The following is a 22,904-nucleotide window of genomic DNA, read 5'->3' on the forward strand; positions in this document are numbered from 1 at the left end:
TCAAGGATACGTCATTTCGCCGTTTGTTATTTAAGTTGTAAGTTCATACGCTATTGTAAGAAAATAGTTATGGATGAAATGACTTTAATTTCCATGAACATATATCATATTGAGGTAAACCATTTTAAATATGAAATAATAATGGCAGAATATGCAAGAAAAAATATCTTTTCATATGTTTGCCGTTCGGATCGGAATATCCGTCCCTCGGGAACCCGCCCATGGGCGGTAAACCTCGCGCAGGCCTCGTTACCGCCCAATGGGCGGGTCCCCTCGGGACGGATATTCCGGTCCGAACCGCAACATATGACAGATATTATTATTCTGTGAGTTTACCATGCCGGAAATTTTCATCTGGGCATGGGGGGTGCCAGATGAGTCGCAGTGCCAAACAACAACGTCATTTTAGCGCCATTTAAATGAATGAACCGCGTTAAAATGACATCGTTTTAGAAGGGAAAATATGTCTTAGGATGACGTCATTTCGCCGTTGTTTATTTAAGTTGTAAGTTCATACGCTATTGTAAGAAAAATAGTTATGGGATGAAAATGACTTTAAATTCCATGAACATATATCATATTGAGCGTAAACCATTTTAAATATGAAATAATATGGCAGAATATGCAAGAAAAAATATCTGACATATGTTTGCGGTTCGGACCTAATATCCGTCCCTCGGGAACCCGCCCATGGGCGGTAACTCGGCAAGCCTCGTTACCGCCCAATAGGCGGGTCCCCTCGGGACGGATATTCCGGTCCGAACTGCAACATATAACATATATTATTAGTCTGTTTTTTACATATAGGTAATATGTATACTAGGGGAGACTTTGTCTGTTTTTTACATATAGGTAATATGTATACTAGAGGAGACTTTGTCTGTTTTTTACATATAGGTAATATGCATACTAGGAGAGACTTTGTCTGTTTTTTTACATGTAGGTAAATATGCATACTAGGGAGACTTTGTCTGTTTTTTTACATATAGGTAATATGTATACTAGGGGAGTCTTTGTCTGTCTTTTTTACCATATAGGTAATATGTATACTAGGGGAGACTTTGTCTGTTTTTTACATATAGGTAATATGCATACTAGGGGAGACTTTGTCTGTTTTTTACATAATATGCATACTAGGGGAGACTTTGTCTGTTTTTTTTTATATATAGGTAATATGTATACTAGGGGAGACTTTGTCTGTTTTTTACATATAGGTAATATGTATACTAGGGGAGACTTTGTCTGTTTTTTACATATAGGTAATATGCATACTAGGGGAGACTTTGTCTGTTTTTTACATATAGGTAATATGCATACTAGGGGAGACTTTGTCTGTTTTTTACATATAGGTAATATGTATACTAGGGGAGACTTTGTCTGTTTTTTACATATAGGTAATATGCATACTAGGGGAGACTTTGTCTGTTTTTTACATATAGGTAATATGCATACTAGGGGAGACTTTGTCTGTTTTTTACATATAGGTAATATGTATACTAGGGGAGACTTTGTCTGTTTTTTACATATAGGTAATATGTATACTAGGGGAGACTTTGGAACCTTTGGACGATGATGGCTCCATTAATGCTTTTGGTTTTGGAGACAGAAAGAGTAAAGATAAAAAGACATTTCCGTTCAAACCCCAGGTAAAATGAAGTTACACGCAACCTTTTTTCACGTACACGTGACAAATATTAACAACATTTGACGAATACTAATTGAAATACAAAGATAAACAAATGCATATAGTGAGTTCATGAAAAAAAATCAAAACATTTTCTGATTAAAATACATGTATTAGCAACCAGTTTGCATGTTAGATAATGTAAACTATATATGTATTACTACATGCAGTTATTTGTTATTTTCTAGGGAGAATGTGATGGATTTGCAGAAGTGTTAGATGTTTATAATGAAAATAACACCCAAGATCAGAATGGGGACCAACAAATTTTGCTCCACTTATCAAGAAGGCGGTGGACATTGTCAGGAAAAATCAGGAAAGGTAAAATGATAATGATCACGTTCTCTTTAATGTTATAAAAACCTTGTTTTTGTTTTATTTTTTTCAACATGGTCAAAGTGTCATTTATTTAACTCTAAGCCTAAATAACATTAACTTAAAGTGGATTGGTCTACAAGGGACACATTTTCTAATATGTATTTAAAGTATTGATAACAACAATATAGAAACGTTTCATTTGGATATTCTTATTAAATATTTCTTGAAATAAAAATGTCAATTAAATTTAAAATAATTCATGTAGAACATCAATGTGATGAAAAATAATGTCATGTTCTAGAATAATTTACTATCTGCTATTTACAGATATGTAATATCGGACCATATTTCTCACACTTTACAGCAGACATGATTGTATAACCATTTCGTAGTTTGTTGTCATCTATGATGCTAAATATTATCATTATAATTATGTACAGTATAGATACTTTTCACATAGCAATTATTACCTCCACTTGTCTCTATTTTGGGGTTCATTTCCAAATATTTCACATTCTTTAAATAAGATAAAAAAATCTCTCCGAATTCTATCATCTTCATGAAAACTGATAAAAATCTGTAACATAATGGTGCTATAATCATATTTTGTTGCATATCTTTTAATTTAAAAGAATCTGACAGTTCACCTAAATCAGCTGTTTATATTATTTTTTCCTATTTTGGAGTTATATTATATAGAATATTGGAAATGGGTAAACATTTGCTGACTAGTTTATTTATGAATATTATCATATGTGTCCACATATTTTCAATTATGTCTTTCTGTAGTATCACATCCTAGTCATAGTAGCTGACGGACAGGTAACCAGCGAGGAGGAAACCATTCAAGCCATTGTTGATGCCTCCAATTTCCCTCTTTCTATCATCGTCATTGGTGTTGGTGACGGTCCATGGAATGTTATGAATGATTTAGACGAAAAGTTACCATCCAGAAAGTTCGATAATTTTAAGTTTGTCGACTTTCATGAGATCAAAGGTTCAGCTAGAAATCCACAAACTGCTATAGCGATAGAAGCATTATCGGAGATTCCCGAACAATATAAAGCTATCCGGAAACTTAAACTTATAGAAAACATGTGAATTCCATGATCACAATGTATGTTTAAAATAATATAGTACGTGTACATTTGAAATTAACATAAAATTTACAACTTCTGTGACACAGCTTTACATTAACATAAAATCTGATTTAATTAAAAACTTTAAAAGAGTCATACTGTGTGAGAATATAACGCTATGACATTAATTCACATTTCTTAATCTAACATTATATAACTGAAAACATTATATTTAATCAATTTATGTGTCAAGAAATCGTTACAAAATGGAGTGTGTATGCAACAATGTTGTTGTTTTTTGTCGACAGTCCTCATTATATACATTGTATTTACAAAAGCTGTAAATCTTAAATATAAAAGGAACACCACTAAGGTCCAAAAAGTATAAAAACGTTAAATTTGAATTTCTTATATAGATCAACTGATACATTTAGATTAGAAAGATATGCAAAATATAATTAGTAAATATACTCTGAAATAAATTGAAAATCGTATTTTTTTTGTTAGCCCGATAACGCTTTTCAATTTTTGGGCCATTTTTAACAATTAGAATAATTACTCAGAGTGAGCGAAAATTCTGTTATTTTGGTCTAGACTAACATTAAATAAAACAAAAATCCCGAAAAATCATTTCCAGTTTATTTATGTCAAAACAACGAGGTGGAGTCCCTTTAAAGCTTTTTACGATCTGAGTACGGACATTTCTACGCACTGAGAAATTCGTAATTTGCTTGATTACTAACACACAGAGTTACAACCTGTAGCAAATGCCAGTCTGGTTTTCTACTTCCCACATTTCCTCAATTAATTTATTGCTTATCGCGTGTAGTTGAAATAAAATGTTTTAATACATTTGCATTGCCAAAATCCTTGAACTTTTGACAATAATTCGGCCTTTTGGAGACAAAGAATTCCAACGAAATGACTCATTACAATCTTTGTGACTATTTAATATAAGGATTTTTATCACATTTATGTGGTGCTTAGTGGTATTTTCACTGATAAGTTACCAGCCAGACAACTTTCACAAAAACACATATTGATTAATATGCTTCATTACAACATAGTTTTTATAGCTGAGATATTTTCAAGACATAATCTGCAACAACGTAGTATCTAAAAATACAAAATTAAAGGTAAATTGTATTTGTTTTATAACAAATTCCGTATAATGCCACATATTTTACTCTCTCTTTAACAGTCTATTACATACACTGTTTACAAGTACTAACTGCTATCATTAATCGATAGCTGTGCGTTATTGGAGTTCGATAATTTACACCGGGATTATTTTGCCTTGCCTACAATATACAGTATCCGGTGCACCGTCTTGCTCCTTCCTTTTTAAAAACTTCAATTGAATGAGATCAGGTCAGTGTTAAACAGATACGGAAATTTTTTTAAAAATAATTGAAACAGTGCATATTTACATCGTGATTAAACTTGATTTTATAAGAGATAAAGTATTTATGTGAAACGAGTTTGATTATTTAAATCAGATGAGTTGCTATTTAGGTGATAATCTTAGATTTTTATTTATAGGGCTTCATTGAACGCCGCCTTTCCTTGATCTTGTTTATCATATTTCAGTAGAATTTTTTAGATAAATCATTTACATCCTTACATACATAATATTTCACGGCAACAATAAGAAAGAGATAAGAGTAATATTTAATTTAATCGCCTGAGTTTGAAATTCGATTTAATATTTTTTGTCATTAATTTAATTTCATACGGAGTATGGGAAAAACAAAGCGTACCACGGCAAGGCGGTCTACCCCTTTAAGTTTGCCGGAGGCTTTGGCGACCAAAAGAGCGGGTAGTGTAGGACCATGAATGAATCTGTCGGTGTGGCAGTCACGACAGGGACTCAGACTGATACGATGCAGCCAAGTTCAACATCAATGGAAAATGGTAATGTTGATTTAGTTGAAGATAGCATTCAAACATTGCCTAATGACACAAGCATGGAAAACACTTTTATTAATGTTCCTCAGTTGGACGGGGGCCCGGTAGCACTTTCAAGTGTTCACAGTAAATTGGGGTTTCATGTCAGTAACTAATGGCAGTAATGCATTGAAAAATAAGATTATTTCAGGCTAGCTTAAGGTCTTCAGCGTACCCGTTTATATATATGACATGACGTGAACGCTGAAGATAACCCCGTAGGGAAAGTCCACCAATAATCGTGTCAGGAATCTGACACGCTCGAATTTATTTATCGAACATGCCACGAAGTAAAGTGAAGCATACCTTGATAAAACGATATATAATCTGTTGATAAGCCAAGGATGGACAAATAAAAATCTTATTAGGAACATAAACTACCTAATAGTTTCCGACAGGTAAAAATTTCGGCACTTGGCCGCCATATTGCCAAAATGTTTGACCACGTGATTACGAGATTGACCTTTATGAACCCATGTGCCTCCAATATTTTATAGATTACTTTTTTTTAAGATGTTGAAAAAGGTTATTTACTGACTGTTATATTCAATATAATCATATTTAAATACTAAAAAATTTATGAAAATAAATAAAACATTATCTTGAATAAAAATATCGAAATCATGTCAACAAAATGTTCTAAATATAGTACACAACTCTATTCAAATCTGTTCCCGCGAATGACGTCATACGAGGTCTCGCGTGGCAATTGAATGTCATGGCCGACTGCAGTCGGCGAAAGTTGATGTTTTACAATTAAATAGGCAATTTTAATGACGGTATTGATATTTTATTACTTGAATTGGTATAGAACGATATTTAAATAATTGTTTTACCGTAAAATGCACAAGAATTGATCGGGTCAAGTGTATTTGCAAGTGAAAAATAAGAATAAATCAACTTATGTTATTCTGGTTAGGTTTCGTAACGGGTCTAATCCAAAACTTTAATGCCGCATCTGATGAAAAACAAAAATGTTAAAAAGCGGCTTATAAAGTTATGGAAGCCAGAACTAATTTCAGGCCAGTATGTTGATTTAGCCTTGCTCCTCGAGGCTCAGCCGAGTGAGAATGAAGTAAAAAGCCTAGAGTTTGGTCAATCTGGCCAATTGTTTGTTAAGGCTGCACCATCGTCTAAGGCAATAGACAGTGTTGAAGTATGGTCTGATGCATTTTTGGTTTACGCCTCAATTTTTCTGGAGGCACATCCTCAAAGAACGCAAGAACTGTTTAAATACATAAGCACCATTAGGACGGCATCGAAAAGGCATTTTGGTTTAGGTTGGAAACATTATGACCAACAATTTAGATTGCGCCTGGCCTCCGATCCAACTGGTATATCTTTCGGCAATATTGACTATGAGCTTTGGTTATTATATATTGGTGCGTCTGCTAGTATGTATGGGGTTAATGTGCAAAAAAGCACCAAAAAATGTTTTGATTTCAACTATAGGCAGTGCACTAAAATGGCATGTCAGTATAGGCATAATTGTTTAAATTGTGGTAGCTACCACCCTCTTAAACTTTGTTCTTATAACAGATTACAGGTTAGGGGACCAAGACCAATTAGAGGCCACTGCTCCCCAGGGCCAACAATTGGTTAGAGCCACTGCTACCCAGGGCCAACACTTGGTTAGAGCCACTGCTCCCCAGGGCCAACACTTGGTCGGACTGCGGTTATACACAGATGTTAGACCAAGATATCCTGCCCCCACTTGGCAAAAATTTGATTTGAATTTAGGCAAATCACCTATAAATGTAGATTTATTAATTACTTATTTGCAAGGTTACCCAAATAGGCAGGACGCAGAAATATTAAAGGATGGTTTTTTAAATGGTTTTCGCCTTGGTTTTACTGGGCAGCGAGTTTCGGTTGACGCCCGTAATTTTAAAATCTGCACAATTAAATTCACATGTATTAAAACAAAAAAAATCAATAATGAGGTTATAGCTGGTAGATTTGCTGGCCCGTTTAAGGTTTCACCGGTGAACAATTTAAGAATTTCGCTTTTGGACTGGTGCCAAAATTAGATCGTTCCTGGCGACTTATTACCCATCTTTCTTATCCGGAAGAGAAAAGCGTTAATGATGGTATCAGTGATAATATTGCTACAGTAAGCTATGCATCATTTGATAAGGTGGTAGACATGATTTTCAATCTGGGGTATAAATCAGAAATGGCTAAGAGCGATATAAAGTCAGCCTTTAGACTCCTGCCTATTTGTCCAGAAGATTTCTGTTTATTAGGTTTAAAGGACAATGATGGGAATATTTATATAGATAAATTTTTGCCAATGGGGTGCAGGATTTCTTGCGCATTATTTGAGAAATTTTCTACATTCTTGCAATGGCTTGTTGAATGTGTTTCACAAAAAGATACATTAAACCATTATTTGGATGACTTTATTTTGGCTGGAGCAGATAAAACAAACAATTGTAATAATCTCATTAGTTCATTTTCATCGGTATGTTATTTGTTGGGTGTTCCTATTGCTGAAGAGAAATCAGTGGGTCCTTGCACAAAGTTGATATTTTTAGGGCTTGAACTTGATTCCTGTGATATGATCATAAGAATTCCATTGCATAAAGTGGATGAGTTGCGAGAAGATATTAAACAGATTCTACTGAGAAAGAAAGTTACTCTAAAAAATTTTCAGTCATTAGTAGGAAAAATGTCTTTTTGTAGTCAAGCTATACGTTCAAGTAGGGCATTTTTGCGTAGATGCTACGATGTTATGGCAAATGTTAAACAGCCTTATCATAGGATTCGAATTTCAGAAGCCGTAAGACTTGATTTAACTGTGTGGCTCACATTTTTGGATTCATTCAATGGTGTCAGTTATATCCCCGATGACATATGGTTAGATAGTAGTAACTTGCAGTTATTTACTGATAGTGCAGGGTCCCCAACAATGGGTTGTGGTTGTTTTTTTGGTACAGAATGGTCGTTTTTTCGGTGGCCAAAAGCATGGCATTGCGACGAAATTATGAAAGACATAACCTTTTTAGAAATGGTACCTGTTATGCTTGCATTATGTTTATGGGGGACACAGTTGCAACATAAGAAAGTTATATTGCGCATAGATAATGAGGCTTTAGTTGTAGTCATAAACAAGCAAACATCAAAATCTAAGCGTCTTATGCAATTAGTTCGTCAGTTTGTACTGGTAGCTATGGAGTTAGGCATTTTGTTTAAAGCAGTGCATATTTCTACTAATTTAAACTCAATCGCTGATTCAATTTCTCGAATGCAGTGGGACCGTTTCCGAAAGCTGGCACCAGAGGCAAGCCAAGAACCAGTGAAGATACCAGATCGTTTTCATTCAATGATGTTCAATCTGAAGCTGAAAGATTGTTAAACTCTTCGTTTGCGATAACACTGTTAGTGCTTACAACACAGGGCTTAATTGTTTTGAACGTTTTAGGAATAGTTACAGCATACAGTCAGTTTGGCCACCTACCCTGGAGCAAATAGCCATGTTTATCTCTTGGTTATCATTAAAAGAAAGGGCATTTTCAACTGCCCGTTATATGTTAATGCAATTGGATTTCGTTGCAAAGTTAGCAATGTTTGTGATGTTTCAAGGCATTACATTATTGACAAGCTTTTAGAGGGTTTAAAGAGGTCCGCCCGAGTAAGAGAGTCAAGACTACCAATAACTCAAAATATATTGCAACATATTTTGTCAGTTTTGCCAGTGGTGTGTTCAAATTTCTATGAAAGTCATTTATTTGCAGCAGCTTATTGTCTTTCATTTTTTGCCTTCCTTAGAGTGAGTGAATTGGCTGTAACAAGCAAAGACTCGGCTGCAAACGTAATTTCAATGTCTGATTTACTGGTAGATAGAAGTGAAGGTTATATCATAGTTACTATTCGGTATTCTAAAACAGATCAGTATGGAAGCGGTTCGGTTTTAAAGATAAAGCGGTCTAATTCTGCTATCTGTGCTGTTAGTAATATGTTTTACCATAGACATATGGCTTGGTCGCTGATTCCCAGGATCAGGCGCTAATGTTTACGGCAAAAAGTTTAAAACGTGCATTTAGTTGTATTGATTTGTTTAAAGCCCTTTGGGGCGCAGTATTGATTTGTTTTAAAGCCCTTTGGGGCACATATATTCAGTGCTAAAGTTTACTCATTTAAACATTTTCGAGCAGTCAATTAGCCTTTAATGGCATTCACTTTAAAGCCCCATTTCGGGCGTATTTTCAGCCTCAGTTCAGGCGTAGTTTAAAGCCCCAATTCGGGCGTATTGTTGTGTATAGCTTTTTGGACGGTTAACGGATTGCTTTAAGGTCGCCCCTAACGACTATTTGTTTGGTGACTGGTTAACCTAGTGGGGTTAACATGATGAGCGCGGGAACCATGCCCAAATACATCCAGACAGAAGATAATAGGAAATTTGCTATTGCTTGTATATTTGTTGAATAAATTTTGTTAACTCGCATACAGTTTTATGTAATATTTAGGTCGATGGGATGTTGAGCAACAGAAGTGCTTGAATGAAAGCAGGACTTGTCAAAAAGGTTATTATTAGCCACAGCACATGTTATGGTGTGGATTAGAATATCGGCTTTCATTCAGGTTGGGGTGTCCGACAACTAATGTCTCGAATTTTTCCCCCCCTAATAAAACTGGAATATTTGTCAGTTTCACCTTTAAGAAAACAGTCGCCGATTTTACCAACCACTCGGGAATTTTTTAAAGTACTTTTACAAATTTCTTTACGTGACAATAATCTTCACGTTAACGTTTAATAATATGCACATTTGTTATATATTTATAAATGAAATATTAACAGGATATTTTTTCGTTTTTCGTGAAATATGGAATATATTTTCACGAAACATGATAAAATGCCACATATTTTCACGAGCCGGGACGGCGAGTGAAAATATGTGGCATTTTATCATGTTGAGTGAAAATACATACCATAATTATTTCACGAAAAACGAAAAAATAACCTTTTTATTTAATTTCATTATCAATGAAAAATGATTACAAAATTATAAATTTGTTTTCAAATTGAAGTTTTATGAATAAATAATACTTACCTGGAATAACAGTATGAATAACAGTATGAATACTCTTTTTCTGATCCGCATAATAAACTTTCTCCCGGAAGTTGATAAACTTTTCGTGAGGCGCATGCGCACTCTCGGCAAGTTATCTACTTCCTCCTCTCCCAGTAAACGTCAGTTCCTTTTCTGGCGAAAGTATTCGCCCCAGGACTGAAAGAAAGAGGGGAGGTTGGGAGGGTAACTGTTATTCCAGGTAAGTATTATTTATTCATAAAACTTCAATTTGAAAACAAATTTATAATTTTTATTTCATAAATAAAAACTTACCTGGAATAACAGTATGAATAAAACCAGATTTTACAGCAATGTAAGACTGGTGGTGGGAATCTTTCATAAATAATCATATACTTCAAAAAACTAAGAAATTCATTCCTACTCACCTTAGTAGAATGAAATGAGCATGATCTTCATCATCTGTTTCTTCCAAACATACAAATGAGGAATTCCTATTGCTTCTTAACAGTCATATATACAAATGTATATTTACAAAATAGTTCTATCCCACTGTATTTACATACAAACATCATCATATAATGGACATCTCCTCAATGTCTTGACATCTTTCTCGATGTCTTAACATAAAAATAAACAAAATATCCTGCGATCCGCAAGAATTAAGAGAAAAGTTCCAAATGAAGTGATTACACATTCATATAATCTGTATTTATAGTCCTTAAATAGTGCCGAGTAAACGTAGTTTCTCTTGACCAATCGGCACTTTCCATTATCTGCTGAAGTGAAGCACCTTTAAACAATGCAAAGGAAGGCCCAATGCTGCGAGTAGAATGACCTTTTATTTTACCTACGTCTTTACTTTGTGACTTGTAACAAAACTTAATAATGCTAACCAACCATCTGGATATGGTCTAAGCTGAAACAGGTTTATGGGGTTTCTTTGTTGCAATGAACAACTTAACAATTTCTTGGTCAGATCCTGCATTACGAAATTTTTCTGTTCTTTTTAAATAATGAAAAAAGCACTCTTTTAGGATCTAAAGTCCTGTTTTTTGGTAATGCTGGAATGAAAATATTTCTATCCGAATGATTCGGTCTATCTTGCTTTGATAAGCCAGTTCTAATAAAAGTCAATCCTTTCTTCTGGACATTAACATAGTTTTCACCTAAACGTAACGATTGCAAATCACTGCAACGCCGAAAAGTGGTAATCGCCAACAGAAAACAAACTTTCCAAGTAAGATAACGTAAAGATGCATCCTTCAGCGGTTTCAAATGGAGCTTTCTTCAATGAATCTAAAATGAAAAGAAGATCCCATTCAGGTACTAATTTTTTTAAAGGAGGACGTTCGTTGAAAACAGCTCTTAACAATCTTATAATAAAAGGATGTTGTCCGATAGGTGTATTATTCAACTGGGCCCAAAATTGAAGACAACATCGATCTATAACCATTAATAGTTCTGTATTTGAGACCTTTATCAAACAAATATGTCAAAAAAATCTGCACATTCCGCTAAAGTGGCAATATACGGATCAATTTGTCTTTCACAACACCAGCTATTAAATTGTTTGAATTTGCTTTGATAATCCCTACGTGTGCCAGATCTCCATGACTTAGACAGTAATTTTCTTGTGTTTCCAGAAAGGCCCTTTGACGACCAATGTCTGTTGACAACAGCCATGCAGTCAAATGCAGAGACTCTGGATGAGGGTGTGATATTCGACCCCTGCATTGAGTCAAGAGCATTTGGCTGCATGGCAGATTGATTGGATTTGCAATTAACATTTTCAGTAACAGTGGATAATGATGTTGTCTTGGCCACTGATTTGCTATTAGTATTATTGTACAATGATATTTTTGCATGTGACTGAGTACTTTGGGAACAAGTTGTGCTGGTGGAAACGCATAAGCAAAGAGATTTTCCCATGGAATTGACAGAGCATCTAGTGCAAATGCTTGAGAATGGTGTATCCAAGAGCAAAAACAGTGGAGTCTTTTTGTTCTGGAAAGTAGCAAACAGGTCCATCATTGGATGACCCCAAAGCTCGAACAATTTCAGAACCACTGTCTTGTTCAAGGACCACTCTGTCTGACATACTCTCTCCCTGCTCAGTGTATCCGCCAACACATTCTTCTTTCCCAAAATATGAGCAGCTTTCAGCAAAATATTGTTCTCCAGGGCCAGTTGCCAAAGGCGCATAGTCATATTGCATAATTGGGCTGATCTCGTGCCCCCTGCCGATTGATGTATTGGCAAACAGTTGTATTGTCTGATCGGACTAGAACATTCTTGCCCTTCAGTTTTTGATAGAAAATGTTTGAGACTGAACATTACTGCTAACATTTCCTGACAATTTATATGAAGCATTTTTTCTGACAAAGTCCACTGACCTTGACATGTCAAGCTGTTCATGTGACCTCCCCAACCGTAGCCACTGGCATCTGTGGTCAGTGTTATTTGAAAGTTGTCTTTCAGTAATGATCTGCCCAAGCCAATGTTCTGATCCAATAAGAACCAATTCAGATCCTGGATCAGTTGAGGTGTTAAAGGAATTTTTGTAGACAGATTCATTCTGATAGGGCTCCAATTTTTTAATAAATGAAGTTGTATAGGTCTCATGAACAGCCTGGCATTTGGAATAAGCTCTAGACATGAGGCTATCATTCCGAGTAGGACTAAGAAATGTCTTGCAGTCCATTGACCCTTTTGAATGTTTGACACAGCTGTTTTTAATTTTTCCAGTCTTTCCATGCTTGGAAACACTAGCCCTTTCATTAAATCCCAATAACTGCCAAGATAATTGAGAGTTTGCATTGGAACAAGTTGTGATTTTTTCCTTGTTTATGATGAACCCTAAATGAAAGAGAAGGCTGAGTATTTGATAACGATCTTTCAACAATAACATTTTTGTTTTGTTTACTGCTAACCAATCGTCTAGATAACTTGCTAGACGAATATTGAATTTTCTCAGATGTGCGACTACCACTGAAATTATTTTGACAAAGACTCGAGGAGCACTTGTTGGGCCAAAACATAGTGTTCGAAATTGGTAAGTTACTCCTTGAAAATGGAAGCGCAGATACTTGCGATGATTTTTGAAAATTTTATATGGAAATAAGCATCTTTCAAATCTATTGAAAAAGCCCAGTCTTCTTTTTCTACAAGGTTTAATATTTTTGCCAAAGTGTCCATCTTGAAATGTTGTTTGCGGAGATACTTGTTGAGGGGTTTCAAATTTATCACTGGTCTCATTTCCCCGTTCTTTTTTGGAACTAAAAATAATGTGCTGTAAAACCTGAATTTGCTAGTTTTGGATTGACAACTTCTATAGCATTTTTTTCTAAAAGAGATATTATTTCTTGTTTGATTATATTTTGACTTTTTTCAGGGACACGTGTTGATTTTATGCCTAAAAAACTGAGGTTTTTCCTCGAATTCTAACTTGTAACCCTGACTTATCACGTCTAACACCCATTTGTCTGTGGTGATTTGTTGCCAATGTGATAGGAAATGAGACAGTCTGCCCCCAACAGGTATCTCCGGATATTTTACTATTACACTTACCAAGTCATTTTCATCTGTTTTTGCCACTGGCTTTCCTCTACCAGATGGGGGTCGTCTCGTCCCGTAGCTATAACCTCTGCCACGAAACTTTCCCCGGCTGTCAGATCTTGAGATCTTAGGGATACGAAAATTGTTTCAACCCATACGAAGAAGTGCTTGGTTTTTCAGTGAATTTCTCTATCGGTTGTTTCTTTTTATACTCCGAGAAATTACCAGATGCTGATAATTTCCGTTTCTTGTTCAGATCTGGGATTAGATCATCAACTTGTTTACGTTTTTCTTTCTTGTCTTTCTGGCCATTTTTTTTTTATATTTTTGGTTTACTGATTTTTTTTCCAAAAAAAGGTAGGGTCGGAGGAGGAAAAAAAAAAAAAAAAAAAAAGGAAAAGAAAAAAGTTTTCATAATTATCTTCATGTTTGGAAGGTGAGATACTTTATAAGTATCCCTTCTTTTATGATTAGTCCATTCTCATTCTGATAAATGTGATGCGTATGTTGTACTTACGAGAGAAATTAAATGACCGACTGTCTAAATTCCACAGTGCTTATAAATACGCAAAACAACAAAATAGCATCCACAAATTGATAAAATATCATGTTGCCATTATTTAATATACACACGAGATGACCTCGCCGACCCTTCAAAAGAGTCGGTAAATCTTTGATGTTCACACACATGTAGTCCCAGTTGTTTAATCCGAATCATCAAAGGTGCCGAAACTCAACTGACTTGCACTCATTTATTTATATAACAGAAGTTTAAAAACCTGTCAAGAAAAGATTACACATGTTAAATTATTGTCCAAGTCAGAGACATAGACATAATCAAGTTGAAAAATATTTCTATCGGAAAATTAGCGGTCAATTACTGACATGTAAAGTATTTATAGTAAGTGCATTTTTTTATTTTGTTTGAAAGGAAACCCATATCTAATCTCCTTTTAAAGACTATTGTTTTTGTTAAATCTGTAAATAGTGATATTGTCACTATATATTTCTTTTTAAATTTAATTTAATCTGATTCTCATTGAATAAGATTTCTCTCGCTGTATCCATGAAAGTGATAACTTGCGTATTTTTGGCTTGCTTTTTTTTTTTTTTTTTTTTTTTTTTTGTAGTTGTTTTCTTTGACATTTCTACACAATTGGACCTTCAAAACATATGATTTTATACATACATACATGAATTATATTTTAAATATATAGATATTAACCTAATTAATTTGGCGAGAATGGTTTAACTGTCATTTTGCAGTCATTTTTCTTCATGCAAAATACATCGCCGTCAAAAATTATCTCGACGTTTCTTTGACAAGTCTAATAAGATATAAGTTGGACTTCTATAAATCTCCCATAGAACATTTAGATCTAAATTTGATTAGCGCATATTTTGAGTACTTTTTTTTCGGGGCAGATTTTTTTTTTTCATTTTCACAAAAAATGGATGCGGCGGGTCAGTAAACCGAAATATCAAAAAATAATGGCCTCAACAAAGTTTCTAGTTCTTTGCCAAAAACACCATCCCCTGACAAAGGTAAATTGTAATAGTCCCATTTATCAGTTTGTTCATGCAGACCTGTATCCTTCATACAACATGATCTTCTAACAATATGATGGAAAGCACCAGTTCTTCCAATTTGGTCTAAACACTTCGTACTCATAGCAAAAATATCTTTGACCATCTGAGAAGCTTGATCTCTTTCAAAATCAGTAGAATTTAGCATTTGAAGTAGGTTACTGAGACTTTGTTGTATATACATTTGAATAACGAGTCCTAACCGAGCAGCTTGCTGCCCTTTATATGCAACTTTTTCTATCATCTTAGCTGGTTGTGTATATAACTGTTTTCCTTTAGCAAAAGAAGCCCTAGGCCCATATCTTTTAGTAAGACATACTTCTACCATATCATCCAGTGATGGCACCTCTAGCAATTTTTCAGCATCTGCATCAACTGAAAAAAGGTCAAAATTTTCCTCGGCAAAAGCAGACAAAAAGTTTGGTTGTTTACATCTATAACCACTATCAATAACCTCAATCTGTGATTTGTCCAAGGTTAAACCCTTTTTCTGTTCAACTTTTTTAACAACTGCATCTTCACCGAACATTTCAAATAAACATTTTCTTGTATTTTCAGAGAGATTTTCCACATTTTCCTCCCTATTGTTGTTTTTGTCCAACATGGCGCTATCATTATTTTCATGAGCAAGAGAAATTTGACCGCCAGCAAAAATTGACAACATGTCAGAGTCAGAATCATCTTCACTGGAGTCAAATAAAAATTTGTCACGATTTCCTTTAGAATTTGACTTTTTTCTTTGTCCATTAGTATCATCATTTAACTGATTTGTCACAGTTTGTTCATTTTTTTCACCGGATTGTTTATCTAAAAAAGTTTGCAACATTTTTTCCAAATTACACATTCTGTTGCTCAATTCGTCGTATTTTTTCGAACGACTTTTCTTTTTGCCTTTGTCTTTAGTCAATAGCAATTTATTAGCAGTATTTTCTTCTGCCGACACGTAAGAAACGGTGTCATTTCTACCCGATAAATCTCCACGTGTTGGCGACGCCATATTCTCGTCATGAGGCTCGTCAGAAAATGTGTCGTTTTCAGACGTAATTTCACCCTCTTCTGAATGATGACACGTCGCCATAAGACAAAACTGGATAAATCTCAAGTAGAAAAACTAATTTCCACTAAAGAAACTATTCAAAACTAAAAATTAATCGCGGACGAAGCGAATACTTTCGCAAGAAAAAGAGAACTGACGTTTACTGTGGGGGGAGGAAGTAGATAACTTACCGAGAGTGCGCATGCGCCTCACGAAAAGTTTATCAACTTCCGGGAGAAAGTTTATTATGCGGATCAGAAAAAGAGTATTCATACTGTTATTCATACTGTTATTCCAGGTAAGTTTTTATTTATGAAATAAAACTCCATTGCTTGCTACAATTGTACAGCGCGCAGTAATATAAAATTATTATTGTCTCTTGTTTTGCACGCGATATTTGGCGCTACATTGTGACGTCACGTAAACAAATCTTCAAACGTCTGTACAACGTTAATAACTGAATTAAAGATATTGGTGTTCGGATTCATTTTCTTAGTTAGACCATTTTCTGTCATTCTAGATAGTTTTCAAAACAAAATTCTACAAAAAGTTGTTTTGTATTTATCAGATTTTTCAAACAAAATGGCGAAAGAAGTCCCTTAAAATAAATATGAGTTTTGACTCCGCCCACTTTCATATATAAATTTCATATTCATTTTTAAAAGATATGAAATATATTTGACTGATATAGATCTAGCACCATATTTCATGTGTAAAATTAAATAATGAGAAATATTGATAGAATAAAATGCGTATTTTCATTTTCCGTATTTTCACTGTAAAATTTTATTTTTCACTACAATGAAACATATTTTCCATATTTACACTGATATCTTGTCTGACTACTTTCTTCTAAATTCTTAAATGAAAATTTTTCAAACTGTAATGTCAAGAAAGACAGAAATATATATAATAAACAGAAAATTCGAGTTTTTTTTACCATAAATACAGGATTTATTGTCATCTAGTGGTATGAAAATTATCATATTTACCGCCACTCATGAAATATGATAATTTTCATACCACTAGATGACAATAAATCCTGTATTTATGGTATAAAAAACTCGAATTTTCTGTTTATTATATACATTTCTGTCTTTCTTGACATTACAGTTTGAAAGATTTTCATTTAAGAATTTCATCTATTTATTGACAATCCGTAAAAAGAAACGTGCACCTTATATTATAATTTGAGATAAAGATGTACGACAGACATGATAAATATATAAAGTACTAGTTACATATTATCGGGATCATTAGTACATGTTTATAAAATTGAATTTAAAAAATCATAGATTACGTGTGATTTATACTTACTTACTTATGTAAGTCTATTACTAATCACCAACCAAATTATATAAATTTTGCATACAACACTTTTGAACTTACATATTTAAATCGGTATTCATTAAATATGATAAATTAAAAAACATCATTTGCGAAAGGATTCCCTTATGCACGGGCGCCCCGAATAATAGGATTAGGGACCTCACTAAATGTTAGTATTTGGACGAGATGATAAATTAGTTTTAATTAGTTAGTCTCAGTATGATGCTATCTTGATGGTTAAACCTTTAAAGAAAAATAATCTAGATTAATTTGTCTTCAACTATATTGCTTTTCGCTGTAGGGATACTACCAAACTCTTCGCAGCGGTTACTTCCCCTGATCAGTACAGACACTACAATTAAAGTAGCAAAGCGTGACGTAACCGTTGTGAAGAGTTTGGGATGCACTGTTTTACAATTTTGAAGTTGGTTTTTCAAAATAATTATCTTTTCTTTAATTTCCATGCCTTTGGAAACTTTTGAATAAAGTTTTCAACACAAAAGGAATGAAAATAATCATGGGGAAAGGAACTAAAATCCGATCCAACTAGCTAAAGTTTTATGTATTTTCTTTTACCTTTATTATAATAACATTTAAAATGAAATACTACCGACCGAATAAACTCATTAACATTTGTACAGCCCCTTTCAATATAATATAAGTTTAAAACATAAATTCATTTTATCCTCTGAAAATGACTACATGAAAATAGTAAAAAAAAAAACCCCAAAATACAAACAAACAAAAGAATTTGCATTTTAACATGTTTTTAAAGATTTGTTAACGGTTCTCTCACTTAAAGAATGGATTATCATAACGTATATAGTTTACTTAGCATATAATGACTTTATCACGAGAATCAATTATATATCAATAAACAATATGTACACTTTAGTTGAGAAAGCCGCATCATAAGAATTATTATAAAACGTATACTATTTTGTTTGTAAATGTAAACAACCAAATTGACTGACTGGCATTCATTTTAGCAGAAAGTATCAACCTACTGAATGAACCTTGGTTTATCTATTTTATGACAAAATCCTGCTTTCAATTTTGTGTTTCACAAATTTAAATAAATACGATAATAATATCCGTGAACTGATAACGGGGCTCGGGGCTTCTATTCATTGGGTTTCGCCACGTAACATATTGCGCGGGTTAAAGGTAAAGTTGAGACGAAATTGATTCTTCTTACAGCTGTGACAAGATTTTTGATACTCGGATCAATACGTACAAATAATTGAATATTATCCTTTAACATTGTCGTATAACACGGATATTACACGGTCTTTGTTGTTGTTGTGCACACGTGTAATATATTTAGTCATGTCTGTTTAAAGAAATCAGATTTGGAAATATAAAAGCAGAGTTTATCAATTTTTCAGTAGCATTTTTAAATGTCTGATAAACTTCGCTAATCTTTTTATTCTGCTGTGAATTAACTTTACAATATCTTCACGATTTCGCGAAATAAAAACAAAACTAAAAATGAGAAGTAACGAAGCAGCGTTCACATTTGTGTTTGTTATGTCATTATTTAATGTAATAGTTTGTAAGACAAGTTTTGTGAAGGATCAGAGAACAGATTTTGTGTTTCCACCTGTAGATCAACAAATAATAGCCGGTATTCCAGAGGGTCATCTAAGACCTCTAGGTAATAAAAATATTCTTTGCTCTTCTCTTCTCCTTTCTATTATATTTTATTCTGGATATTTATTTCATTAAATATTATACAAAGCCATTGTATGATTAATCATTACTGCTGCATTTTCTATCAAAGAGTTGAAACAACTAAATTATTTATATCGTTCTTTCTTTATAGGAGGTATATCAAGTCGAGAATGATTTTTCTTTACATTCTGTAGAAAGGGTACATGTAATATGTGTTTTACAATGTTGAAGTAATTGAGTTAAGAACATGTAATATAAAGCAAGCAAAATGTATGGAAATTAATTCTTTATTTTCGTACAAAATACTTGATCACTATAACTGTAATTAATGAAGCATTTCCGATGGGTATTTTTGGAAACTATAACAAGACACAAAAATAAGGAACTTTAGAGAAATATAAAAGCATTATGGAACTTTATGGGCATATCACATCATTTCAAATTGATCAATAGATAAAAAAATATAGATCTACCGTCACTTTTCGTTATAGCATAAAAATAAATAAAAAAATTTTTTTATTCATTCAACTAAGGATACACAAATCCTGCGTCAGATGTTCCCTAGATAAGATATAATCATAAACCAACGTTATGCATACACAATTTGTGAAGAAGGGATTATATACTCTTTGTAGGCTTATCGACCTTTTGTTTTTAATATAATGTCTATGTAATATACATTTTTTACATTATTTTCCTATCTCTTTGATAGCACTTGAATGATTCGAATATTGAAAAAAATATTTACATAGAAATATAAAGAATATAGTGCCTTTTTAAAATGCTTGTTTTTGTTTTAAAGCACTTTACGATGAGCTTTCTCCTTCAGGTTGGCAAAAGAAACCGGACGGTAAGGTACGGGAGGAGAAAGATCCTATCACATCCCAAACGTTCCATTTAAGATATGTAAAGAACAGTAGACCTGTGGTACTGAGAGGGTTGATGAAGTATGCCTCTGTAGCTGAGAAATGGGAGGAGGATTCTTATCTTAAACAAAAGTAAGGCGTATTTTAAATTAACCTTCAGAACCGCCCACTTTGTTTCTGGCAAAACGTCGTGCACGAGTAAGCAGACGACAAATCGCCATGAATCTTTCGTAACTTGTCTTTGATCTCTGTATGTTTAAAACTTCAGATACGAATTGCTAACTTTTATTTTGTATGAATTGTTAGAAGTTTGATCATGTACATTTTCATAGCTTCAGTAACTCAACTAAGACTGAAACCCCAGATTTAAATACCAACAAGTGTAGAAGAAGATCAGTCAGCGGATCATTGTCGTCTGATCATGGCCTGCACTGTTCCTTGTTCAGTACATACCTTAAACATTTTCCTTAAAAGGATGAATTGCTATATTCAGATTGAAAGATTGTCAGTATGTTAAGAGATTAAGCGTGTTAGAGGTTAACGTTTTTTCCGTTCTTTGTATTATTGAGTTTGAGGTTCTTATCCGTAGTTTGACGGAAAGGGCCGAGAAGATGGGATTGTTGTGTTCTTTGCCATTTACAAAAGTAAGACGAAAATGTCCGAAAGTTAAGATAGTATATGTGTAGCTACAGGGACAGGGGATGGTGGATGTTCTATCTAAACTTATATATTATAGATATGGTAAATTAAATGTTACTATCGCTGTGAAGAAAGAAGTCTTCAACTCGGAGCCGAAAAGAAATAAACGCAAGATGTTGTTCAAAAAATTTCTACTGGACTATATGTACGAAAACTGGTACCTCTCCTCTACAGTCCATGAAGACATGATGGCTGAACTTCCGGTATACATATTTTCCGAATTTTTTTTTTCATTGAAAACATAAATTGAAAATTGCAAAGAACTATAAACATTTTTGAGTTGAAAAATTGCAGCACTTGAGAATACAGTATCATTATAATTATGAGAAACAGAATTGTTTATAATTTGTGTCTGGTTATAGGAATTGTTGATACAGGTGTTTATAGGATGTGATTTCTCAAGATATTTTCTAAATGTAATTTAGAATAATTCAACAATATCTTCATTCATTCAGTGCAGACTGAATCATTTATAATTGACAAGTGTTTAGACTAAACAAACCCATGTTTTATTTTCCTTGAACATGTTGAATCATATTCTTATCAGCACATATAACAGAAACATGATATATTTTCGGATGTACTTTCGATGTCTGTAATATTAGAGTACACTGACATAATTCAGACATTGACTGACTCACATCCTCCTTGTTTTGTTCGATTTTTTCGGTGTACATTTTTTTTTTCATTTAAAACATTTTAACAGACGTTCCTCTCAAACCCACATAAAATAATTTGGAATGGCAACAGATATCAAAATGTCTTTTTATCAATATATTTACTAAAATTATCAGAACAGAGCTTTACATATTCGAATATGTTTGATTTCGTCAAGGGTGAGGAAGGCTGAACTCAGGCCAAATATTACGTGTACACAAAAACGGGCCCTAAAGATATTCGGTTAAGTGCAGGCAGTAAGGACAAAATTATGTCTGTGGGTATTGCATCCGTGCATTATTGCAGGGCGTCATTCGTCATCAACTTCTTTGTTAAATAATCTATGAGGAGAAGTTGGCAGTTAATTGAGGGCAAGACAGTTAAGTGTTGGGTAGGCCTTACACAATTGCTCTTCGGTAGATTACTGAATTACTGATAAACTCGGTCTACATTCAACAAAATAAAAAACTGTCCCAAATAATCCTTAACACGTAAATAAATAGTCTTTGATACGATAAAGACAAAATATTAAAGATATAGGTTTTCAAAAGATAACAAATATATTTTTAAGCTTCCGGATATTTTGTCATGCGGGTCCTACAAAGAGCGACTGACGGAGGCTGAGTTATGGATGAGTTCTGGTGGAACTTCATCTCTTCTACATTCACATGGAGATCACAACCTTCACTGTGCACTAGACGGGAGAAAGGACTTCATCCTAATTGATCCAAAATTCAAAGATGTCTTTAAGTTTCAAGAAACCGTAAGTATCAGTAATTTAACATATAAACAACATACATGTATATAGACACATGTTGTACACTAAATTGTTCTCGTTGTTGAACAAATCTGTAATTTGACACAACAACCTCGTCTATTTATCAATAAGTGAATTAGTTTTGTCTATAAACAGAGCTTACAACACTTTTTTGCGTTTCAGGCAATAGTAAGGGAGCCGTATTTTCTTTTTCTTTTTTACCGGTTAATGTTCTACAACTGGCTATCTATTTACAACTGTTAGTCTATGAGCATTTTACAAAATATAAAATGTGGCAAATAATATAACATTTTTTCTTATTTAAATGCCACTTCATGAAACTTAATAAAGGTAAATTTATTTGTATTTTTAAGCCATTGATACAAACGTGCACCTTTAATAGAACATACGTTTTATTTTAGACTTGTACATAGAACATCGCCATGCAAATAGATAAATAAACAGTTTGTCACGTCTTTTTTACAAAGTTGGTCAGTGATACAATGGCGTCATGGTTTTGAAGCTTTTTTAAAAAAAATAAATTTAATGATTTCTGCCCATTAATATTTCAGTACCCTAATTCCGGATCTGGCCATTCTCCAATGGACATGGAAATGATAAACGCATTTAAACACCCGGGGATCAGTCAAACACCGTGGATCTGGTCAACATTATGGCAC

The 22,904-nt window shown here is 33.7% G+C and overlaps 2 protein-coding genes across 2 annotated transcripts; both read left to right on the forward strand.

Annotated features, from left to right (window-relative positions):
• Positions 1 to 1,936: 1,936 nt before the first annotated feature.
• Positions 1,937 to 3,103, forward strand: LOC132760528 (uncharacterized). The gene is made up of 2 exons (XM_060752515.1): positions 1,937 to 2,005; positions 2,792 to 3,103. Exons 1-2 carry the CDS (start codon positions 1,937 to 1,939, stop codon positions 3,101 to 3,103), a joined length of 381 nt encoding a protein of 126 aa, XP_060608498.1.
• Positions 3,104 to 18,746: 15,643 nt separating this feature from the next.
• Positions 18,747 to 22,904, forward strand: LOC132760529 (uncharacterized; the record flags this gene model as incomplete). The annotated part of the gene is given in 5 exon segments (XM_060752516.1): positions 18,747 to 19,228; positions 20,075 to 20,243; positions 20,848 to 21,013; positions 22,039 to 22,230; positions 22,797 to 22,904. Coding segments are annotated over 5 exon segments (801 nt in total), but the record flags the coding sequence as incomplete, so codon positions are not given.

The sequence above is a fragment of the Ruditapes philippinarum genome, unplaced genomic scaffold, assembly GCF_026571515.1.
Source record: "Ruditapes philippinarum isolate M1 unplaced genomic scaffold, ASM2657151v2 ctg14275_1_1_1_1, whole genome shotgun sequence".
Classification (NCBI taxonomy): domain Eukaryota; kingdom Metazoa; phylum Mollusca; class Bivalvia; order Venerida; family Veneridae; genus Ruditapes; species Ruditapes philippinarum.

Bases quoted from the DNA above. Each gene is read 5' to 3' on its own strand.
- LOC132760528 (XM_060752515.1), top strand. From the start codon at position 1,937: ATGGGGACCAACAAATTTTGCTCCACTTATCAAGAAGGCGGTGGACAT. The intron at 2,006-2,791 runs GTAAAATGATAA...GTCTTTCTGTAG, and splicing joins GTCAGGAAAAATCAGGAAAG to TATCACATCCTAGTCATAGT.